At 43.5% G+C, this 22,376-nt stretch overlaps 1 protein-coding gene across 5 annotated transcripts in view; it reads right to left on the bottom strand.

Annotated features, from left to right (window-relative positions):
- POC5 (POC5 centriolar protein) overlaps positions 1 to 22,376 on the bottom strand; it is a 64,985-nt gene that overhangs the window by 3,932 nt on the left and 38,677 nt on the right. For 4 of the 5 annotated variants that reach the window (XM_088443685.1, XM_088443689.1, XM_088443686.1 and 1 more), the window contains 5 exons: positions 12,071 to 12,175; positions 9,628 to 9,807; positions 9,123 to 9,285; positions 6,064 to 6,209; positions 3,590 to 3,703 (listed from right to left, as the gene is read on the bottom strand). In XM_088443685.1, coding sequence (XP_088299811.1) covers positions 3,590 to 3,703; positions 6,064 to 6,209; positions 9,123 to 9,285; positions 9,628 to 9,807; positions 12,071 to 12,175 — 708 coding nt within the window. The remainder of the gene's footprint in view (positions 1 to 3,589; positions 3,704 to 6,063; positions 6,210 to 9,122; positions 9,286 to 9,627; positions 9,808 to 12,070; positions 12,176 to 22,376) is intronic. The other variant, XM_088443687.1, reaches the window with a different exon arrangement.

Here is a 22,376-nt window from a genome sequence, read left to right as displayed (position 1 = left end):
CTATAGCAATGAGAGAAAGTTCTTAGTGGGTCTATAGCAGGGTCTATAGCAATGAGAGAAAGTTCTTAGTGGGTCTATAGCAGGGTCTATAGCAATGAGAGAAAGTTCTTAGTGGGTCTATAGCAGGGTATATAGCAATGAGAGAAAGTTCTTAGTGGGTCTATAGCAGGGTCTATAGCAATGAGAGAAAGTTCTTAGTGGGTCTATAGCAGGGTATATAGCAATGAGAGAAAGTTCTTAGTGGGTCTATAGCAGGGTATATAGCAATGAGAGAAAGTTCTTAGTGGGTCTATAGCAATGAGAGAAAGTTCTTAGTGGGTCTATAGCAGGGTATATAGCAATGAGAGAAAGTTCTTAGTGGGTCTATAGCAGGGTCTATAGCAATGAGAGAAAGTTCTTAGTGGGTATATAGCAGGGTATATAGCAATGAGAGAAAGTTCTTAGTGGGTCTATAGCAGGGTCTATAGCAATGAGAGAAAGTTCTTAGTGGGTCTATAGCAGGGTCTATAGCAATGAGAGAAAGTTCTTAGTGGGTCTATAGCAGGGTCTATAGCAATGAGAGAAAGTTCTTAGTGGGTCTATAGCAAGGTCTATAGCAATGAGAGAAAGTTCTTAGTGGGTCTATAGCAGGGTCTATAGCAATGAGAGAAAGTTCTTAGTGGGTCTATAGCAGGGTCTATAGCAATGAGAGAAAGTTCTTAGTGGGTCTATAGCAGGGTCTATAGCAATGAGAGAAAGTTCTTAGTGGGTCTATAGCAGGGTCTATAGCAATGAGAGAAAGTTCTTAGTGGGTCTATAGCAGGGTATATAGCAATGAGAGAAAGTTCTTAGTGGGTCTATAGCAGGGTCTATAGCAATGAGAGAAAGTTCTTAGTGGGTCTATAGCAGGGTATATAGCAATGAGAGAAAGTTCTTAGTGGGTCTATAGCAGGGTCTATAGCAATGAGAGAAAGTTCTTAGTGGGTATATAGCAGGGTCTATAGCAATGAGAGAAAGTTCTTAGTGGGTCTATAGCAGGGTATATAGCAATGTTGGTTTAGGGCTCAGTAGGTGGTTTGGGTACAGACACAGAATAGAGTACAGTGTGTACTATGTAGTGGGGTGGTTATCTGGTAGAATACACTAGTGATGTAAGGAAGATAGTTTGAGAAATGTCATAAACTTGCCTGAAAATGGCTACGGATCCCCAGAGAGGGTGCTGCTTACAAAAAACATTGTACTATAGCTGTAAATAAAATCTATTTAATTCATTACAGTAAAGGAGAAAATGTACTATAGGTACAGGTAAAGCAGAACAACTGTAGGGGAATGTTTTTCAAGAATAAGTAGTCTAGACGCTGTGCAATAGGGGGGATTGTAGGGGTGAAAAAGTCTGATTCGGGGAAGTCAATGCAGATTAGCAAGCACTAAGGGTTTTGCAGTGACTTATAGGAGATGCATGCATAATTTGTGGATGTTGCTTAAACAAATGTAACAGAATTTGGTGCAAGGGCGACACCTAGATTTGTTATTATTACTAACATTTATATAGCGTCACCATATTCCGTTGCGCTTTACAATTGGGAACAAAACAGTAATAAAAAAGACTGGGTAATACAGACAGACAAAGAGGCAAGAAGGCTCAGTTAGCAAGCTTACAGTCTATAGGGAAATAGGAATGTGATACATGAGGATCAGTGCTACATATTGCATATTGGTCCAGCCAGATTGCAAAGGTTCTTAGTGGGCTACATGATCCTGTCAAATAGTAATGTTTGCCTGGGCTCACTGGGATGTACGAGTGTATTTGTAAAGTTGTGTGTGGACTGTGTGTAATAAGTAACATTTTCTAAGCAGCAAGTAAAAGGGGTAGGGGTTCTAGGCAGCCAGCTTGAGGGGTAGGGTTTCTAGGCAGCCAGCTTGAGGGGTAGGGTTTCTAGGCAGCCAGCTTGAGGGGTAGGGTTTCTAGGCAGCCAGCTTGAGGGGTAGGGTTTCTAGGCAGCCAGCTTGAGGGGTAGGGTTTCTAGGCAGCCAGCTTGAGGGGTAGGGTTTCTAGGCAGCCAGCTTGAGGGGTAGGGTTTCTAGGCAGCCAGCTTGAGGGGTAGGGTTTCTAGGCAGCCAGTTTGAGGGGTAGGGTTTCTAGGCAGCCAGCTTGAGGGGTAGGGTTTCTAGTAAGCCAGCTTGAGGGGTAGGGTTTCTAGGCAGCCAGTTTGAGGGGTAGGGTTTCTAGGCAGCCAGCTTGAGGGGTAGGGTTTCTAGGCAGCCAGCTTGAGGGGTAGGGTTTCTAGGCAACCAGCTTGAGGGTTAGGGTTTCTAGGCAACCAGCTTGAGGGTTAGGGTTTCTAGGCAGCCAGCTTGAATTCAATTAATAAGTGACTGTACTTGACAGTTTTATTATATACAATTTACATAATGAAAGTTGAAATGTTGCTAATGAAGTAAAATGGCTGTAATTGAGAATAGCACCAAAGAGAAGGTCAATGTTATAGATCAGGTTTTCAGTCTAACTGAAAAAATAAAGTAACAAAACCCAAATATTATACTCCATAATTACAGGGGTAACAACAGTTCAAAGTGTACTTGAAATGTGCAGTGTATGTTAAATGGTATAACTATTATACATTTTACTATATTAAAAAAAAAACACCACAATTATCCTGTAAGACACGTATACATTTGTTGCATATGCAGTTGTCGCTATATACTGTACTATGCTGCCTGAGATGACAACTGAAGAATATATTGCTCTATAACGCACCATAAAACTCTTCTCATCTCTACAGAGACATAATTCATTTATTTTCTGCAATTTATGTGAAAATGCATTTTATTTTTGAGTCTTCTTTATGCAAAGATAACGTAACCCTTTCAGAACCAGACATTTACTGCATCCCAAAGTATGCGTCCTAATCCCAACAGCCGACTTCCCGACCGTCATATCCCGGCAAGGGCGCCGATATGCCGACGATGGGCGCCAAGCGGAGGGGGAAGGGTGTGTTAGGTTTAGGGTTCCCGGAGGGGACTTAGGGCTAGGCACCCCCCCGGGAGGTTATGTTTAGGCTAGGGGAAGAGGGGAGGGTTAGGTACCCCCCCGGGGGACTTAGAGGGGGATTAGTGTTAGGTACTGGAGGGGAGGTTAGGGTTAGCACCCCTAAGGGAGGGTTAGGGAGTAGAATTAGGTTAGCTAATACCTGAGGACGATCGGGATTTCCACTGCTGCCGGGATTCCAACCGCCGGACATGCGTCCGGTGGTAAATCATACCGATTCCCATCCCAACAACCCTAAATGCTTAATGGATTAGCTTCATCGTATAGATTGGCAGAGGCCTCGACTATTCATGTTGGGGCAGGCAATCCATAATCCTCCCTGTCTGAAGACTTGTTATTGGGCTGCACTCTAATTTCCTATATAAGTACATATAACTGACTGCAGGCCTATACCATGTAGCCCTGTGCTACTTAAAATGTAACTTTTATTTATAATCAGAAGCCCTACTAATCTCTTCTATAGTAATCAAATGGACAAATACTCTTCTACTTCTATACAGGTCTCCTCTCTAATTGAAGTAGTGTAGCAGTCATTATATTACAGATCATGTTAGTAATTACCAGGTTCTGAGTTGATAAAATACTTGATCCTGATGTTGTAGCAGATATTACAACTGGAGTGCTCACATCATCTTTACACTCGGAAGCAGTTGATGGACCAAACTGAAGCTTAAACTAAAAGAAAAAGAAATAATGTATAAAATAAATGGAAACAGATGAAAACATGCACAATGTAATTACCCATGAGGATACGTAAACCTCTGAGGGACAATTAAATAAAAACATACACATTGTCTAAGGCATGTAAATTAATATGTACGAGTTCCAAGTACTTGTGCCCTGCACAAACTGAAAAATAGTATAACCCACCACTAATACCCCCCCACCCCATGGTGTATTCCTAAACCCGGATCTCTCCTTACTTATGGTGACTGTGTTATGACTGTGCTTGCGATGTGGAAGTACTTGACTAAGCTCCATCCATGTAGAAAGAATGAGGCATGAAGTTTTAGTACAAATTGCACCATGCTTCCTCATAGGTGGTGTAGTGTGACAAGAGCCACTTAATGTACAGAAAAGCACAGATGCACCAACATACAAATTATTGTATGTTGTGAGATAATAACTAAATACAGTACACGCCATCTATGCAGGTTGTCCAGGTTTCACTTTCTCCATCCCTGTGACTGGTATTCTCTGTACTATTATTATAGTCATGCATTGCACGCTGATAGGGGGACACACTGACTACACAATACATGCTGGAAATTTGTAATCATCACATTAAGCTCACAATAGAGCCATTGCTTTGCTCTCCCTTATACATTTATTATGCAGCGTTCCTGAGGACAAAAGGTCACTGTTATAATTTAATAATAGCGGCATTTAGCTGCCTATAAATAAATAAATTCCCCAGCTGTGTCTATTTACTACATTTACCTTACATGGTTTAAACGCCCACAAATGTAGGTCAATGTTTGCTAGGTTACAGCATTCAGCTTGCCATGTAAGCCTTCCTGATTTGTGACACTATAGTTGTAAATTATCACTATACGTTTACATAGGCATTGTGGAAAATACTTGTACTATGATAAGGAGCACATTTTATAGCTCTCTGTAATGATAGCAGCATAGCACTATCTCACAATTACTTATTTCAATGTAACATTATCGAGCGTCTTTTTGCCACTTCATCTTGGACGTCATCCCGCCACCTAATCCGCAATCTGGCTGGTCCAATATGCCATAAGTAGCACTATACTAGTGTATCAAAGCCTATTTGCCTACAGAGTGTAATCTTGCGAGCAGGGTCCCTTACCACTCTGATATTATACGTTATTACCGTTTTATTATTGCTTTGTTTCCAGTTGTAAAGTGCAACAGAGTATGCTGTCCCTATATAAGTAACTGTTATATAATAAAAGTAACCTGCAGAGTGAGCAATATGGCAGCTGATCACGGATATGGCGCCAGCTTTCTACGGCAGAACCACCTCACTCACAAAAGCTTATTGAATTAAGTGCAAGCATTCCGAGCAAATGCTGTTCTGGGACATCCTACAAATACAGTCACGTAAAAGGGTAAATGCCTGCGTTACATCAGCAGATTACACCACCTGGTGGGAGGAGCTGGATGGATCGGAGGCTTCATTGCTCAGTGTGGGGTAAGCAGGAGGCGCGCATCTAGTTTTACACCTCAGTGCAAAGACAAAATGGAAATTTTGAGGGATGATTTTATTTATTTGAGCTGGTGGTGGGCATGGAGAATGTGCATTTAGGGAGGTGTTCCCAAATTTCTGAATAAAAGCACAGTTTTGTAGGCCTGTAAGAGTTAAAGTCCTACAAGGGCTGGTCAGAGATGATGGAAACACAACGTAATCTCTGTAGTTATGATGAGAGGCATTTTAAGACCACAGGGAATCTAATTTCTAGACGCCCTTGAAGCAATGCAATAACTGCCTACATGAAAGTGACACAAGTAATAAATACAGTTCCAATGCCCTTAATTATCATCACCATCATTATTTAAGTAGCACAACCAATTAGGCAGTGGTGTACATAGACAGTTCGTCATTCACATCAATCCCTGCACCCCTGGAGCATACATTCTAAATTCCCTACCCCATACACACTACGGTATGCAGCCAATTATCCTGCCAGTGCGTGGGGAAACCGGAGCACCTGGAGAAAGCCACACAAACACGGGGAGAACATACAAACGCCATACAGATAAGGCCCAGGTCAGGGAATTAAACACATGATCCCAGTGCCAAGAGGCAGCATTACTAACCACTCTGCCACCAAGTTTTCCTACTTCAGGATATAAAAGGAGTAGAAATAGGTTGTAGTTTTAGCGACATTCTACAAATATAATGCAAAAATGTGAAGATTAATTATTTACAGGGGTGGTTCCAAAGACTGGGAAGTGGTTGTGGACTTTAGTGCACTTAGAAGACAAATTGGTTCATGTGCGCAAATAGCAGATACAAGCCACTGTTCTACACAAATATATATTATATATTTGTTTTCACTCACATTTTGCTCAGACATGACGGCTGGAGTGTGGACGGACGTCTGAAGATCATGTTGGGAGGAGCTCAGAGGAGCAGAGGTGGTTGGCAACTGCTGAAATGTTACTGATGGGCTAGAACCGTGGTCTTCTCTCCTGGGTGGATGATCTGCTATGGATTATGAGGTGCAATTACTATGTCTGAGCAAACTGCAATCTTCAGCAGTGTGACACAGGAAAAATATCAGTTTATTTAACAATGACAGTTGAAATTACAATATTAAAGAAAATCTACTAATAATCCCTAAAATTCTAAAAAAAAAAAAAAAAAAGTCTCCCATATTCACATTATATCTAAATAAAAGGACTGAATGAATCATATTTTCAGTGAATAGGAGAATGGGTTAATAGACTTGGAAACAAGATAGTAATATGTAACTGAATCTTCCTCCAGTAGCTACAGTCAGAATGAAATATGAATTCAATGTTACAGTGCCATCTTGTGGTCAGTTTGGTATCACACGCCCACCATCACCTATATAAAAGGTACATTTTTTTAAACAAACTATTAGGGAAAATATCAGGTCCTGTAACCTAACAACAAGGCAGGTGTCACCATCCATTTGGTCTGGCAATATAAAACTAGTAAAAGCTGATGTGTTTGTTATAGACTCATCTGGTTTCTTGTTTTGTATTCCAAATGGAGAAAACCATCAGATAAATAGTATTGAACTCTACTCTACTGTCCACGAGGTAGACACAGCAATACATGCGTGTGGATGAGCCCTATGTGATAGAGCACACTATTACCTTTGCTAATAAATACACTACATTTCAAAACATACAGTGCTGCCGATATAAACAAAAGCTAAATATACAGGGGACACTAATAAAGAAATTGTTTATAGCCTAATGCAGTGGTTCCCAAATGTTCTATGACCGTGCACCCTTATTGTCTCAGAATTTTTTACAGCACCTGTAAGCCAAGGGGTACATTCATTAGCATTGAGTAGGGATGGGAATCATTTGATGCTTCATCTGAACCATCGGTCGGATGATTTACGATGTTTGATGTTTAACCCTGCAATGGTGAGGATACAATGTTTCCTCGCCATCACTAGATTTCTCCCCCGATGTTTTACACTATGTGGCTGTGGGCAGCTGCAGTTACGGTGTGTGTTATGCTTTGGGTTGCTGGCTGGCTCTCTGACTGACTGTTCAATACACAGTTTACACACAATGCTGCTGTGTGGTGCATGCTGCTGAGGGATGTGGCTGGCAGTGAAAGACACTCTGGACAGCCAATCAGCAGCAGCACATAGAATAGTCCTGCCCCCAGCTCATTGCCATTGGTGCTGTTCATAGTGAGACACTGGCTGCATGTGTGCTGCTGGGGGTGGTGGCTGACAGTGAAAGACACTCTGGACAGCCAATCAGCAGCAGCACATAGAATAGTCCCGCCCCCAGCTCATTGCCATTGGTGCTGTTCATAGTGAGACACCGTGTGCTGCTGGGGGTGGTGGCTGACAGTGAAAGACACTATAGTCAGCCAATCAGCAGCTATTGATAAATGAACAGTGAGTGACACTGTCCCTCACTGCATGTGCAGTATATATATATAGGGTTAGGCACCGGGTAGGGAGTGTTAGGTTTAGGGTGCGGGGAGGGGAAGGCAAGGGGGGGGAGGTTAGGGTTAGAAAAATACTTACCTGTCTTCCCTATGGGTGTCGGAATGCTGCTGTCGGTATTCTGACCAGCGGCATCACGACAGCTGGCATTTCATACTCAACCCATAATATATATATATAAGAACACACGAGGCGGCACTCAGAGACGATCCACATAAAGGTAAACAAACGATGTGGTTTATTGTGTAGTCATCGTTCATATACCTTACGTGGATTGTCCCTGAGTGCCGCCTTGTGTGTTCTTATATGGTGGGGACGCCGTTCCCTGTAAGGAGGGCACCGGAGCAAGCAGTACACATTCACAGATAGTGCGTGCCGGATCACTGTTTTTATATAATTTATATATATATATATATATATATATATATATATATAGATATAGTGTCCACTCTAGCTCCGGCGGCATACAGGGCGCCAGAGCTAGGGAAGGTACTTACACGTGCGCCGAAGGTGGGCGTGGCCACTGAAAGGGGGCATGTCTATAAGACATGTCACCTTTTCATCACTCTTGGGGGCGTGCCCGGCAGCCCCCAAGCGCTGCTGACAGGGAGAATAGATGCTGGGTGCATGCGCCCAGCGTCTATTCACCAGCGATGACCGGGTCACCGCACATTTCCCCACCCGCAGGACACTGCAACCCGCAGGTGAAGACGGCAGGGCGTAGCACCATGCTAAAACAGCTTAGTGGGATAGATATATATATATATACATGCACATACATACATACACATACACACACACACAGAATCAAATGGTCCGGCACTCCCAACAACGAGCCACATAGATTCCATACAATATGACAAAGGTGCGGCACTCGTCTATAACAAACCACTCGGCAAATCAGATGATTATCATCAGCCCCAGCAGTTAGTGGATTTTCTTACAAGGCACTATAAGCATATATTTCTTCAGTCATTCCTTTGTATTTGTCTAATACACTTTTCACTGGGACATTATTCCCTCTAGTAACTCTTCTGCCAATCCTACTGAAGGGCTTGGGTATATGGCCTAATGGCATGGCATATGTGTGATGTCATTGGGAGGGAGTGTGAGGGGAGGGCACTCATTGGATCCACATAAGGGATAACATGGCCGAGTCCTGACAGATGTGACTATATGACAGAGAGCAGACAGAGACAGCAGACTGAGAAGACAAATACACACAATTTCTTCAGACCTTTTCAATGTAACTTCTTACATGGACAGCTTTGAGCATCTCTTCCCACAATAGAAGTATTGAATACTGCTAAAGTGATACAATATTACTCAGTAGCAGCTACTCTGACACACAGGACACTACTAATAGCCAGCACAGGGGCATCCGATGTCTAGTATATACTGTGCATTCTTCTGTGCTAAGCCCATTTATATAATTAGTGGTCCTTTACGTTACCAACCTTGATCCATCCGGCTCTCTCTCCCCTGAAACATAGACATTGCCTCCATATTTAATGCACAGACACCACGCATGAACGCTTTCTTCATGGAGCCCTCAAACTGTCCTCTCTCCGCATGAAGTATTTGCACTTCTGCTCTGGCTTCTTCCAGGGCTCCTTTCAGCTACAAAGGACATGAAAAAGTCAGAGTACGAGTAACAAGAAAGCAAAGTTATCTCCTAATAATCAATGGAAGTAAAGGAAGCATGTGCACTGCTGCTGTAGCTTAGAACCGTGTGTCTCAAACGGTTTTCTGCCGTGACACACTGAAGAGTGACATCTACATACATGACACCAAATGTTATAGATATAAAAGGACAAATAGATGCAATGATTACACAATCATATCCTGGCTAGACACACCCGATGGAAGACACAATATTACATTAGGTTCACTGATCATTAGAGTATAACTAAGTATTCTGCCATACATAGCTATGGTTACACCACAGATGAGGGACTGTACCTGGGCAACCTTAGATTCATAGTCATTAGACAGCTCAGTACACACTTCCTCAGCTCTGGCTCGGCAGGCCTGCTCCACCTTATCCTTCCAGTTTAATTCGATAGCTGAGTGCCACGTTCTCCACATATTCTTCATCAACATCTTTCTGTAATGTCGATCGGCCAGATTGCACACATAATCCTAAAATGGAAACATTAGATGGTTTACTGAGCGAACAGATTCTGCCTTTATATTATTAAGGGGGCGAATTCAATCAGCTGCGGTAATTCACCGCGTGCTAATAGATCCCCCGGGGCTATTCATCTAGCCCCAAAGGCAGCACTTAACGGGGATTTATTTTTGGGTCTGATCAGAGACGAAAATAAATCACTGATAACTATCGTGTTATCAGGTGCTGAGACCCTGTTAGCGCATAGGTCCATGTACTTTCCATGTACTTATCACGGATTTTATGGGGGGTATCCAATTAGCTCCAAAAATTTTCGGGTGTAAAAACCGTTTTTTTTTTGCGCCGGTGTTCGGGTATTTGTCGCAGATTTTTTTTACCGTGCTATCCAATTAAACCCCGTTTATTACGGCCGATAATGTTCTGTTTTTCTCACGAAAATACATAGGATCCGCGAAAAGTCGTGGACCTATGTATTTTCTCTGCCGCGATCGGCAGAAAAACACCTTCTCATCGGAGATTTAGTTTCTCCTGCCTCCATAATAAGTGCCGGCTTCAGGGCTAACTGGATACCCCCTATGTGTTAATGCCCGTTAACACGTTAATTTAATGGGCGTTAAAAAGGGGCTGGGTAAATTAACGTGGCAAATTGAATTCGACCCTAAGATTGTTTACTAAAGAAATGCGTTTGCCTGAGATTATGCAACTTTATATTACAATAGAACATGAAACAGATCCAAAATGATAATAGAGGGCTGTTCTGGGGATAAGATGCATAGGAGAATGCTGTGCAGTAAGAGCACGGCAGTGTGACTTGTGTCGCCCCAAAACGTTGTGATGTCATGATGTAATGCCAAGTGGATGGGGCCACATGCTCTAGGTAGAGGAGTACTACTCCACAGGCTGCAGGGTGCCTGCAGGCACCATTCCATTCCAGGCACCCTGCAGGCCATATGCAGGTGCCATGGGGCAGCGACAGTGCCACCCCCAGGGCCCTGTGCGACAGCATCTCTCACACACCTCTAGTGCAGCCCTGGGGGAATGTTCTCCACAAGTGGCAAAACTGCAGTAACACTTTTCTAGCACCAACACCACATTTCTGGTGGAAAGCGCCTGGGGCACTGTTACAGGGGCAAAGCGCCTGGGGCACTGTTACAGGGGCAAAGCGCCTGGGGCACTGTTACAGGGGCAAAGCGCCTGGGGCACTGTTACAGGGGCAAAGCGCCTGGGGCACTGTTACAGGGGCAAAGCGCCTGGGGCACTGTTACAGGGGCAAAGCGCCTGGGGCACTGTTACAGGGGCAAAGCGCCTGGGGCACTGTTACAGGGGCAAAGCGCCTGGGGCACTGTTACAGGGGCAAAGCGCCTGGGGCACTGTTACAGGGGCAAAGCGCCTGGGGCACTGTTACAGGGGCAAAGCGCCTGGGGCACTGTTACAGGGGCAAAGCGCCTGGGGCACTGTTACAGGGGCAAAGCGCCTGGGGCACTGTTACAGGGGCAAAGCGCCTGGGGCACTGTTACAGGGGCAAAGCGCCTGGGGCACTGTTACAGGGGCAAAGCGCCTGGGGCACTGTTACAGGGGCAAAGCGCCTGGGGCACTGTTACAGGGGCAAAGCGCCTGGGGCACTGTTACAGGGGCAAAGCGCCTGGGGCACTGTTACAGGGGCAAAGCGCCTGGGGCACTGTTACAGGGGCAAAGCGCCTGGGGCACTGTTACAGGGGCAAAGCGCCTGGGGCACTGTTACAGGGGCAAAGCGCCTGGGGCACTGTTACAGGGGCAAAGCGCCTGGGGCACTGTTACAGGGGCAAAGCGCCTGGGGCACTGTTACAGGGGCAAAGCGCCTGGGGCACTGTTACAGGGGCAAAGCGCCTGGGGCACTGTTACAGGGGCAAAGCGCCTGGGGCACTGTTACAGGGGCAAAGCGCCTGGGACACTGTTACAAGGGTACTTTTAGGACCTTTTTTTTTCCCATATACATTTGAAAGACATTCACCATTCACTAACAAATACACATTAACCAGCGAAGAGGAGAGGAAACGGCTAAAATAAAACGATTACATTTAAAAATGTTGTCAAACTAGTTACCATGTAAATGACGGTTTAGAAATTAATCTTCCCTGTATATTGTAATAACCCAGATTCATCACAGTTTACCTACAACACTAAGGTTTAATCATTCCATTAGAAATCCACATCAAGCAATAAATAGGTCAAAGGGCGCCCTGTCCAAGCGCAGCTCTGGTTGTGGAACAATGAATCACATGTCCTGGTCTTTACCTCTTGACTGGCTTCTATTTGCTGAAGTCGCCAGTGGGTAAATGTCCGCATTAGTTCGATCTTTTCTTTCTGCTTCTCCAGTGCATGGGTCAGGTTAGAAATCACCTGGGGGAGAACATCATATTCTGGCTTTACGGTTATGTCACAGGATCTATTAAAAAACATTGGGCAAGTTTGCTAAACAACTGCTACAGGAATGACGACTAAATGGACATATGACAATGCTTTATGCAAGGAAGTGGACAGACAGATCGCATTATACAAACACACTATATAATATACAAACATATCTGCATATTTATCCCTCGCTCTCTCTATGTCATATACATGCTCATTTCTGTGACCTAGATACATTTACTGGTAGTTCACAAAGTATTCAGCTGTCAGTACATAAATGTGATATAGTTGTACTCTCATTCAGTGTTTGTGTGTCTGCTGTCATTAGGCTGCCTGTAGTCCAGCAGGGCTCGGAAAGATCTATGGCGGAAGGGGGAGGGTGGCAGACAAGGGTGACAGGTACTGCAATAATAAAACTGATATGAATCGCGCCAACCAGGATTAAGTAACTGTCATGTTCATCTCAAACATCTGTAGCTTTCAAATTAGTGCTTCAACAACCAGAGAGTCCATATTGTAAAAAACAATAAAAATACGATTATTCATAAACATATCTAATGAATCAGCGCAGTCTGCTGGTGCGTCCTAGTCGCATCGTGAGTTAGGACGCATTTTATCTGCAAAAAAAAAAATACGCCTGACGCTCGCAAAACGCACTGCGTGGCGTATAAAGGCTAGATGTATGAGGACACATCTGTATTTTACACTATGCAAATAGGGATGTGCAGAACTTAACATGAGCCCTTCAGTCCTTCTACAGTTCATGTCTTTAAAGGGACTCCAGGATGAATGAGTATATCTCAGCTCCATAGCTTACTAAAAAGTGAGGGTAGCTATTCTTTTCACTAGAAGATTACAATTTTGTGTTCTTGAATCTCTTTTAGATTCGGAAAGCATATACATCTTATTACATTTACTTATCACTTATATTCACACTAATATATACATATATGCTACAAAAACACCTAAACACAGGTAGTATGAAGAGTGATCATAATTTATTTTTACGAAAAAAATCACTACAATGATTTGTCAGTGCCATTAGCCGATGGTCAGCTGCCGCATTACATTCACAGGTTTATAAAACCTCTCAACTTGACAACTATGTAGTTTCAAACCAACTTGAAAATGTTTTAAACCGGATGTTTTCCCAAGCTAGACCACATAGACCTGGCCAAACCGTCAGAATGTGGAGCACTAGTTTGACCCATTTGTGTACTGGGAAACATAAAAAGCTCTTTTGCAGAGCAATATCACAGCCCATCAAGCTAAAAATTAGAGATTATTTAGCAAAATAGAATACTTTGCACTTAGATAGGTCCAAAACTTTTGAGGATTATATTGACTAATCATACAGGCATTTCAATATAGTTTTATACAATGCAAGAAAGGCATCTCTTAGAAAGCTTCCTGCTTTCTAATGCCTAAATAAAAGTGGATTACACAAAGAATAGAATTTATAGTTGGTGAATTAAGGCTGAGAAATATGACTAAAATTATACAAAAAGAGAAAGCAACATATCCTAGAGTGACGGGCATTGGAACGAATGTCCGTCAGTGATTGTGCGTTAAACACTGGACGACTTTAATGAACATAACGATCACCATTACATCATTCATTAACAATGCACTGGCCGCTAACAATATACAGGGCCTCATTCAGAGGCGATCGTAGGATGCAAGCGATCGCTCAGAAACAGGGTGGCCGCTTGCATCCTGAATGGCCGCCTCCATGTCGGTCGTTAGGCTGTGGGTTAACACCCACAGCTCTAACGACCGCTAAGGGAGATGGTCGCGATGGTCAAGACCATCGCGACCATCGGGGCTTACGACGAGACCCTAAGGTAGGGTCTCGTCAACCTTAAGCCCCAGGGAGCTTCCTGCTCTGTTTGAGCAGGAAGCTCCCCACTGACATCACTGATGATGTCAGTGGGGACGCCCACAATACAGCAAGCGTTCCGAAAGGAACGTCTCCGTTTGGCCGGGCACGCCCCCTGCCCGCCCAGCAAACGGAGCAAGCTGTCAATCAACATCGACAGCTTGCTCAGTCTGCTTCGAGCCCGCTAGCGACGGGTGATCCGTCGTAAGCGGGGGCTCGCGCATGCGCACGACGGAGCAGTCTCCGTCGTGCGCATGTCCTGTGGACCAACATCGAGTCGGTTGCGAGTGCTCAGCGCTCGCGACCGACTCTGAATAAGGTCCACAGTGCATCCGGAAAGTATTCACAACGCTTCACTTTTTCCACATTTTGTTATGTTACAGCCTTATTCCAAAATGGAATAAATTCATTTGTGTCCTCAAAATTCTACACACAATACCCCATAATGACGTGTTGATTTTTGCTAATTTAATTTAAAAAAAAAAACCCACTAAGAAATCAAATGTACACAAGTATTCACAGCCTGTGCCATGAAGCTCAAAATTTAGCTCAGGTACATCCTGTTTCCACTGATCATCCTTGAGATGTTCCTACAGCTTAATTGGAGTCCACCTGTGGTAAATTCAGTTGATTGGACATTATTTTGAAAGGCATACACCTGTCTAAGGACCCCAACACTTGACAGTGCATGTCAGAGCACAAACCAAGCATGAAGTCCAAGGAATTGTCTGTAGACCTCGGAGACAGGATTGTCTCGAGGCACAAATGTGGGGAAAGGTACAGAAAAATATCTGCTGCTATGAAGGTCCCAATGAGCACAGTGGGGTATTATGGGGTACTGTGTTTAGAATTTTGAGGACAAAAATTAATTTATTCCATTTTGGAATAAGGCTGTAACATAAGAAAAAGTGAAGCGCTGTGAATATTTTCCGGATGCACTGTAAGTATTCACAACCTTTGCTCAATTTGTTGATGCACCTTTGGCAGCAATTATAGCCTCAAGTCTTTTTGAATATGATGCCACAAGCTTGGCACACCTATCGTTGGGCAGTTTTGCCCATTCCTCTTTGCAGCACCTCTCAAGCTCCATCAGGTTGGATGGGAAGCGTCAGTGCACAGCCATTTTCAGATCTCTTCAGAGATGTTCAACTGGATTCAAGTCTGGGCTCTGGTTGGGCCACTCAAGGATATTCACATGGTTGTCCTGAAGCCACTCCTTGATATCTTGGCTGTGTGCTTAGGGTCATTGTCCTGCTGAAAGATGAACCATCGCCCCAGTCTGAGGTCAAGAGCGCTCTGGAGCAGGTTTTCATCCAGAATGTCTCTGTACATTGCTGCAGTCATCTTTCCCTCTATCCTGACTAGTCTCCCAGTTCCTGCCTCTGAAAAATATCCCCACAGCATGATGCTGCCACCACCATCGTTCACTGTAGGGATGGTATTGGCCTGGTGATGAGCGGTGCCTGGGGTCTTCCAAACATAAAGCCTGGCATTCACGCCAAAGAGTTCAATCTTTGTCTCTCATGGTCTGAGAGTCCTTCAGGTGCATTTTGAGAAAGGAGTGGCTTCCGTCTGGCCACGCTACCATACAGGCCTGATTGGTGGATTGCTGCAGAGATGGTTGTCCTTCTGGAAGGTTCTCCTCTCTCCATAGAGGAATGCTGTAGCTCTGATAGAGTGACCATCGAGTTCTTGGTCACCTCCCTGACAAGGGCCCTTCTCCCCCAATCCCTCAGTTTAGAAGGTGGCCAACTCTAGGAAGAGTCCTGGTGGTTCCGAATTTCTTCCTTTTATGGACGATGGAAGCCACTGTGCTCATTGGGACCTTCAAAGCAGCAGATATTTTTCTGCACCCTTCCCCGGATTTGTATCTCGAGACAATCCTGTCTCGGAGGCCTGCAGACAATTCCTTGGACTTCATGCTTGGTTTGTGCTCTGACATACACTGTCAAGTGTGGGGACCTTAGACAGGTGTATGCCTTTCAAAATAATGTCCAATCAACTGAATTTAACACAGGTGGACTTCAATTAAGCTGTAGGAACATCTCAAGGATGATCAGTGGAAACAGGATGTACCTGAGCTAAACTTTGAGCTTCATGGCACAGGCTGTGAATACTTGTGTACATTTGATTTCTTAGTGGCTTTTTTTTTTTAAATTAAATTAGCAAAAATCTAACACGTCATTATGGGGTATTGTGTGTAGAATTTTGAGGACACAAATGAATTTATTCCATTTTGGAATAAGGCTGTAACATAACAAAATGTGGAAAAAGTGAAGTGTTGTGAATACTTTCCGGATGCACTGCAGCTAGGTTTGATATGTAGCACATCAAACTGGCTACCGTTGCTAGCGACCATGGGAGCGTTCAAACATACGTAAACACTGAGCGATGTAGGAGATATGTAGTTACGAAATGGCATATCAGCCAGACATCGCTCCAGTGTGAACCCAGCTTAGTTAATAAATATCAACCAACTAGCGAGAAAAGAATATTATGGCAAAATTCCAAATCTTTTCTGAAAGATTTCTATGCAGATACCTCTTATAACCATTCCTTACTTACACCAACTACCGATGGAAGAGGGGACATTGCCCAACTTAACTTCTGCACAGAGTTAATCTGACTGCAGATATTATCTGATGTTAGCTTTGTGATTCCTGCTTTACACAATAATAAATATTCTGATTCCAACTATTACATAAAGATCAAATCCCATTTCCCAGTTCGTAAAGTACAGAATAGATCATATTTATTTTGAAACCCAAGAAAACCCCTGAACTTTTTGTTTACTTTTGGCCAATAACTTAACCACAATGTCCACCAAGATGTTGACTAAGGTCATTTGCTAACATGTTCCAACACATTTTGCCACAACCTACATACTTCTCCTGAATTTGGACTCACATACGAGAAATATTCTGTGATAGAGGGAAGTAATGTCGTAGCAGTACTACCAAAAGCTTCATTTCAAAAATGGCTCAAGACTAGATGCGGAGAAAGTTTTTCTCTCAGATCCACCTACAAAGGATATTTGATGGAAGGGCATTGGGCCATACCTTTCCACAATATATAGAAATGTTTCTAATGACTAATCCTGTTACAACACTGCCAATCAATGATACATGGGAATCTGTGGTCATCCTGAGTAGTAGAACACAGTTTCTACTTTCTCTATAGTTATTTAATACTAGTAGTTTGGGACCTGTCATAAGTCAGGTCTGGTACCGCCTGGTTATACTTACCCTGTGCCGACGCTGCAAGGTTCTCTTCTCCTGGTGTGTGCCGTCTCCGTTGCTTCGGTGGGAGCCGATGGGAGGGCTCCCACTGCGCATGATGGAGATGGGATAGATTCATTTATTATATAGATAGCTCATGAATACCTCTGCTTTATACTCTACAAACTCAGCAACATTTTACATGTGTACAAGCAGGCAATATCAAAATGAAAATCACTACATTCGCCAATGATCTTATTAAATATTTATTGTGTTGTATCAAGATTCACCATCAATAAATTGCTATGTTACTGGGTATTTGGAAGTCACTTAAATGAAACAATTCTGGGGACAGATCCATGCATTTGCATATGGCTTCTGCCTATTTATATAATTATTATTATTAAAGAATTTCTACTAATCCACTGGGAAAAAAATAAATAAAAAAAAGAGTATAAAGCCAATCTTGATAATACATTTAAAAAGGTTTAGGGGCACACTCTCACATACTTTCAGAAAATAAGCACATGAGAGGTCTACAGGATTTAAGAACATGCACATACTAAGAAAAACAAATAATGAATAATAGAAGTATTTCTATACATCCTCTTACAGACATAGATGGCACCTGACCTTTCCTAATCGCTGGAGGTGATGCCAGTAACCCCTGCAGATAGGTGAAGTGCCATGGGCTTGCTGCTCAGTCACCGTAAAACCAGCAGGTCAGTTGCTCAGTAGCATGATTGCACTGCTGTTATTGAGTAATTATATTTATTATAATGAGAGTGATTGGGTGGGGGTAGGGGGGAGAGCCATACTAAACTGGAATGACGATACCAACAGATAATTACATGCTGCAGGAACATGACTCAGTAAATCAATCATCTCTTTAGCTCTCCTGCAACTGCAATACACAGGTACTGTTCCCACACAGACAGCAGGAGCAACACACAGACACAGAATCATCTTTCCACAGAACAAATAAGATCATTTAGTGTGTATGCACTGAGCCATAGCATAGTACATGAAACTATCATTATATCTATGACTTTATAATCTATTACTTGTGAGGCGTAGTGCATATACATACACAATGCTATTATGTAAATGTGTTATATAATATATACTTGGACCATCTTCTTATGCTATCACAGTTCTACATCTCATGGTGCCTGTCCTAGATTTATGCAGTACAATGGGGGCGAGAAGTCATACTTACTCACTTACTACAGTAACCTGGCACATTAATCACTAACCAGTCTAATGTCTTCAGAATCCAACATATTTTCAGGTCTGATTCGGCAAACTTCTCATTATAGTAACCACCTTTACATCTCAGGGTGCGGTACAAATGTCGACATTCCTAATGCTGACATTGTGAATGTAGACAGTTGGCATAGGGTTTTTTGTCCATTTAAGCCTAACCCTATCATGATCTGTTGACATTCACAATGGTGACATTATGTCAATGTTGACATTTTGACTGTTGACATTCTGGGCCAAATGTAATAGGGTGTTTGTTTTAGTAATAGTACAAGCTCGCACTTTCTCGCACTTTTAAAAAGTGCGAGTTTGTACTGAAACTCGCAAATTCAATAGCCTGCGAACTTTTCAGCTCGAGGCTACTGCATTTGCTAGTTTAGGCCTGACACCTTTTAATGTGAGTAGCATTAAATGGTGCGAGTTTTAGAGAAGCCATCACAGATCAGTGAGATCCGTGATGGCTTCTGTATGTGTTTAAAAAAAAAAAAACGTGCACCCCCTCCCCAAAAGCATAACCAGCCCCGGGCTTTATAAAGCCTGTTCTGGTTCTAAAAATACAGGGGCCAAAATGCGTAGGGGGCCCCTGTATATTAAGAACCAGCACAGGGCTTTGTTGAGCTGGTCCTGGTTCGGGATAATCAGGGTACAAAACGAGTAGGGGTCCCCTGAAAATTCCAGAACCAGCACCAAACTCTTTCTAGCGGGGGGATAATGCCACAGCCAGGGAAAACCTTTCACCGGTTTCCCCGGCCAAAGCATTATCCCCGACCGCTAGTCAGTCCAGGCCGGGGATCCCTGGGGAGTTGGGTACCCCCCCAATAAAGGGGTACCCCTCTCCAGGGCACCCCAGGCCTAGACTGATAGCCCGGGGCTATCCCCGGCACCCTATGGCAGTGGGTGCCGGTTGATAGTGTTAGTGTAAAGTGTAAAAATAAAGTTTCCATATTGTCTTTAGTTGTAGAACCACAAGTACCAGCAAGCCTCCCCTGCATGCTGGTATTTGGAGAACCACAAATACCAGCATTCGGGGCATTACGGGCCCGCTGGCACTTGTAGTTCCACAACTAAAGAAATACGTAAATAAACAAACGTACACCGTGAAAGTAAAATTTTAATACTAAATACATGCACACTCACACATACTCACCTAGTATCCGAAGTAATCCATAGGCGTGTACCTGAAATAAAAAATCCATACTGACCTCTCCTATGCGTTGATCGCGTCCACTTGTCCAAGTAGGCAATAAAGGGGTTAAAATAACAAACACATTAACCTGCCAGCTGACAGCAGCATTAGAGAACCTACTGGCCTGTCGATTGCCGCGAGCATCACCAGCGACTGACAGCCCACTGTGGGACCAGCACCCCCACCACCAGCAGCTGTGACATCACCTGCTGCCCCCTAGCAACCCCTGCAGCAAGCCACACCTGGGAAGGACACTTAACATACCAGGCCAGTCGTAAGCACGATATGCAAGCGGCTAGTGGCGGTGGACAGGGTAAGTGGACCCTTCCCTCACGCGGAGCTGCAGGCATCTAGGTGACTGGCACTCTCGAACCGTCACAGGCTTGTGGAGTTCAGTATCTCACGCACGAGGCCCACCTGACACCAGGGCACGGGACCTACATCGCCATTGTGACGACAGGGCGCACGTCCACGCCAGGATACAGAGACACCTACTCCAGCACAAGGGACTGATCGGCCACAACATAAAATATCCAACACTCCTACCGATAGGTAAGACCTGCTACCCCATACCAGTGCGGGCCGCTTGCAACCCATACACCCATCCAGTGACATTGTGACTCAGACTGCTCATAAGACTGTTGCCCATAGGTCCAGCAGGGAAGACATGCCGGTCAAGAACCGCACGATAAGGAGCCACCTGAAAGGGTCCACAAACATTCCCCCCTGAACAGATCCACCCCACCACACCCGGGCCGACACCGCTCCACATACTATCCATACATTTCCACATAGCCACTAACCACCTGACACCAACCTGGAGCAGCATTGTGACCACTAAAATGGTTTGGCCTCAAAACACGAGTGTCCGTCTTTCATTACCACAACTCGCCTATACAAGACACCTCAACCTCCTTCCCCGCACAACTATAAAGAGCGCACCCGACCCTCCATTTCATTATTAGCAGAGCAAGGTTGACCAAGCTGCAATGACAGACATTCCAATGACAAGCTGACCACACACGTGTAAGGGGACAGATGGTTCATGTGCAGCTACAATTATCAGATTTATAGGCACACTGCCTGTAATATTTATTAGACATTATTGAGCGAGAATTTTCCATCTTATTTAATAATATATTGATTCATTGTATATTCTAAATTTGTCTTTATATATTAAGAAGTAATGTGTCATGTGCATTGTATGCTAGACTCTCTAAGGTGGCGGATTTTATATTAGGGCCGAATTCAATTAGCCACAATAATGTGAAAACGAACGTGTGTTACGTTTTTGCACACTTCAGGACTTTTTGTGAGATCATTTTGTATCTTTTGCCTAAGCGCGCTCCCGTTTTTCGCACAATCCAATTCCAAAAGCCGTGATGCAGCATTCACCCGAAAATTGTACGTGGTGTAACTGGCAAAAAGTACAGCAGACAATGGGGAAATCTGTCTGTACCCCAAAAAAAGGCAAACGGAGATAGGAAAATATTATAGAAGTGTATTAGTGGCCCTAATAAAAGTATTTGGGGGTTCTTAAATTGTGTCAAATGGGTGTTATATGCATTTTGCTATAACAGTGGAAAAATGATAGTAAGCAATTTTCTTGGGGCAAAATAAATACTGCAGTGAAATTAGGGGTACATTAAAATGGGTGCAAGTATGTTTGTGTCATTTTAGGGCACTTTTAAAAATACACCTGGTGCAGCCACCTGCAATGGTTTAAAACACACGTCCCATCCATACAGCTCCCCAAATACCTGACCCACTACTTTAAACCCATTTTCCATCAATTTTTTTTCTTTTACCCCAAAAATGACGTCATTATTGGCCAAATAAAGCTAAATAAAAGCTTTTCTTTTCCCAAATTGGTCATTAAGAGGGGTGTCCAAGGGGTTCTGCACCAAGTCCCGACATTTTTACCTTAAAATAGTTGTTTTGGACAACTTATCACCTGCGGCACTGGAGAAAACTTTTTGCTGCTTTTGGCTATGGAGAATTTGCAGATGGGAAAACAGTGGCTAATAGGATTGCCCAATGAGTATAAATTCACACAATAAACTGTTTTTAGCTGAAAAGCCGCTTATCGCAGTTAATTGAATTCGGGCCTTCTTCAATATTGTTGAAATGACACAAATACAGAAGGACTTGCTAGTTTCAGTTTAGAGGGAAAAAGACAGAAACAACAGATCAGATTAGACTCCACTAGACACCTGTATAATACTCCCTTTGTGGTGGACATAAAATGTCTGCAAGGAGGCGATAAATAGGTGCCACGTCCTAACACGGGTCACCGTTGTGCTTCAGATGCCCACTAGAGCTACACTGAGATGAATGCCCAAATGTAACAACCAGCAAATTGTGGTCACCGCCGTTCTTCTAGCCAGATAGCCGCTAGATTTAAAGTGCCAATTAGATTTAAGACTAAACCAAATTGTTTTTCCTGAAAACCATTATTGTTTTAAATCTAAAGGCAATCTAAATGGAATAGTTTTTGCCTTTGGGCCGATATGTGCCTCCTTCAGGGACAGGAGGGATTTAACTGAACCCTCTTCGTTCTATGGCCCACACATTATACATGGGCATGAACATGTGTGGCAGGGACTTTCTATGAACTATTTAAATAAGAACCTAGAAGTAATT

Source organism: Taudactylus pleione, unplaced genomic scaffold (assembly GCF_031769625.1).
Source record: "Taudactylus pleione unplaced genomic scaffold, aTauple2 ptg000333l, whole genome shotgun sequence".
In the NCBI taxonomy this organism is placed as follows: domain Eukaryota; kingdom Metazoa; phylum Chordata; class Amphibia; order Anura; family Myobatrachidae; genus Taudactylus; species Taudactylus pleione.
This window is presented reverse-complemented; position numbering and strand designations above follow the sequence as displayed.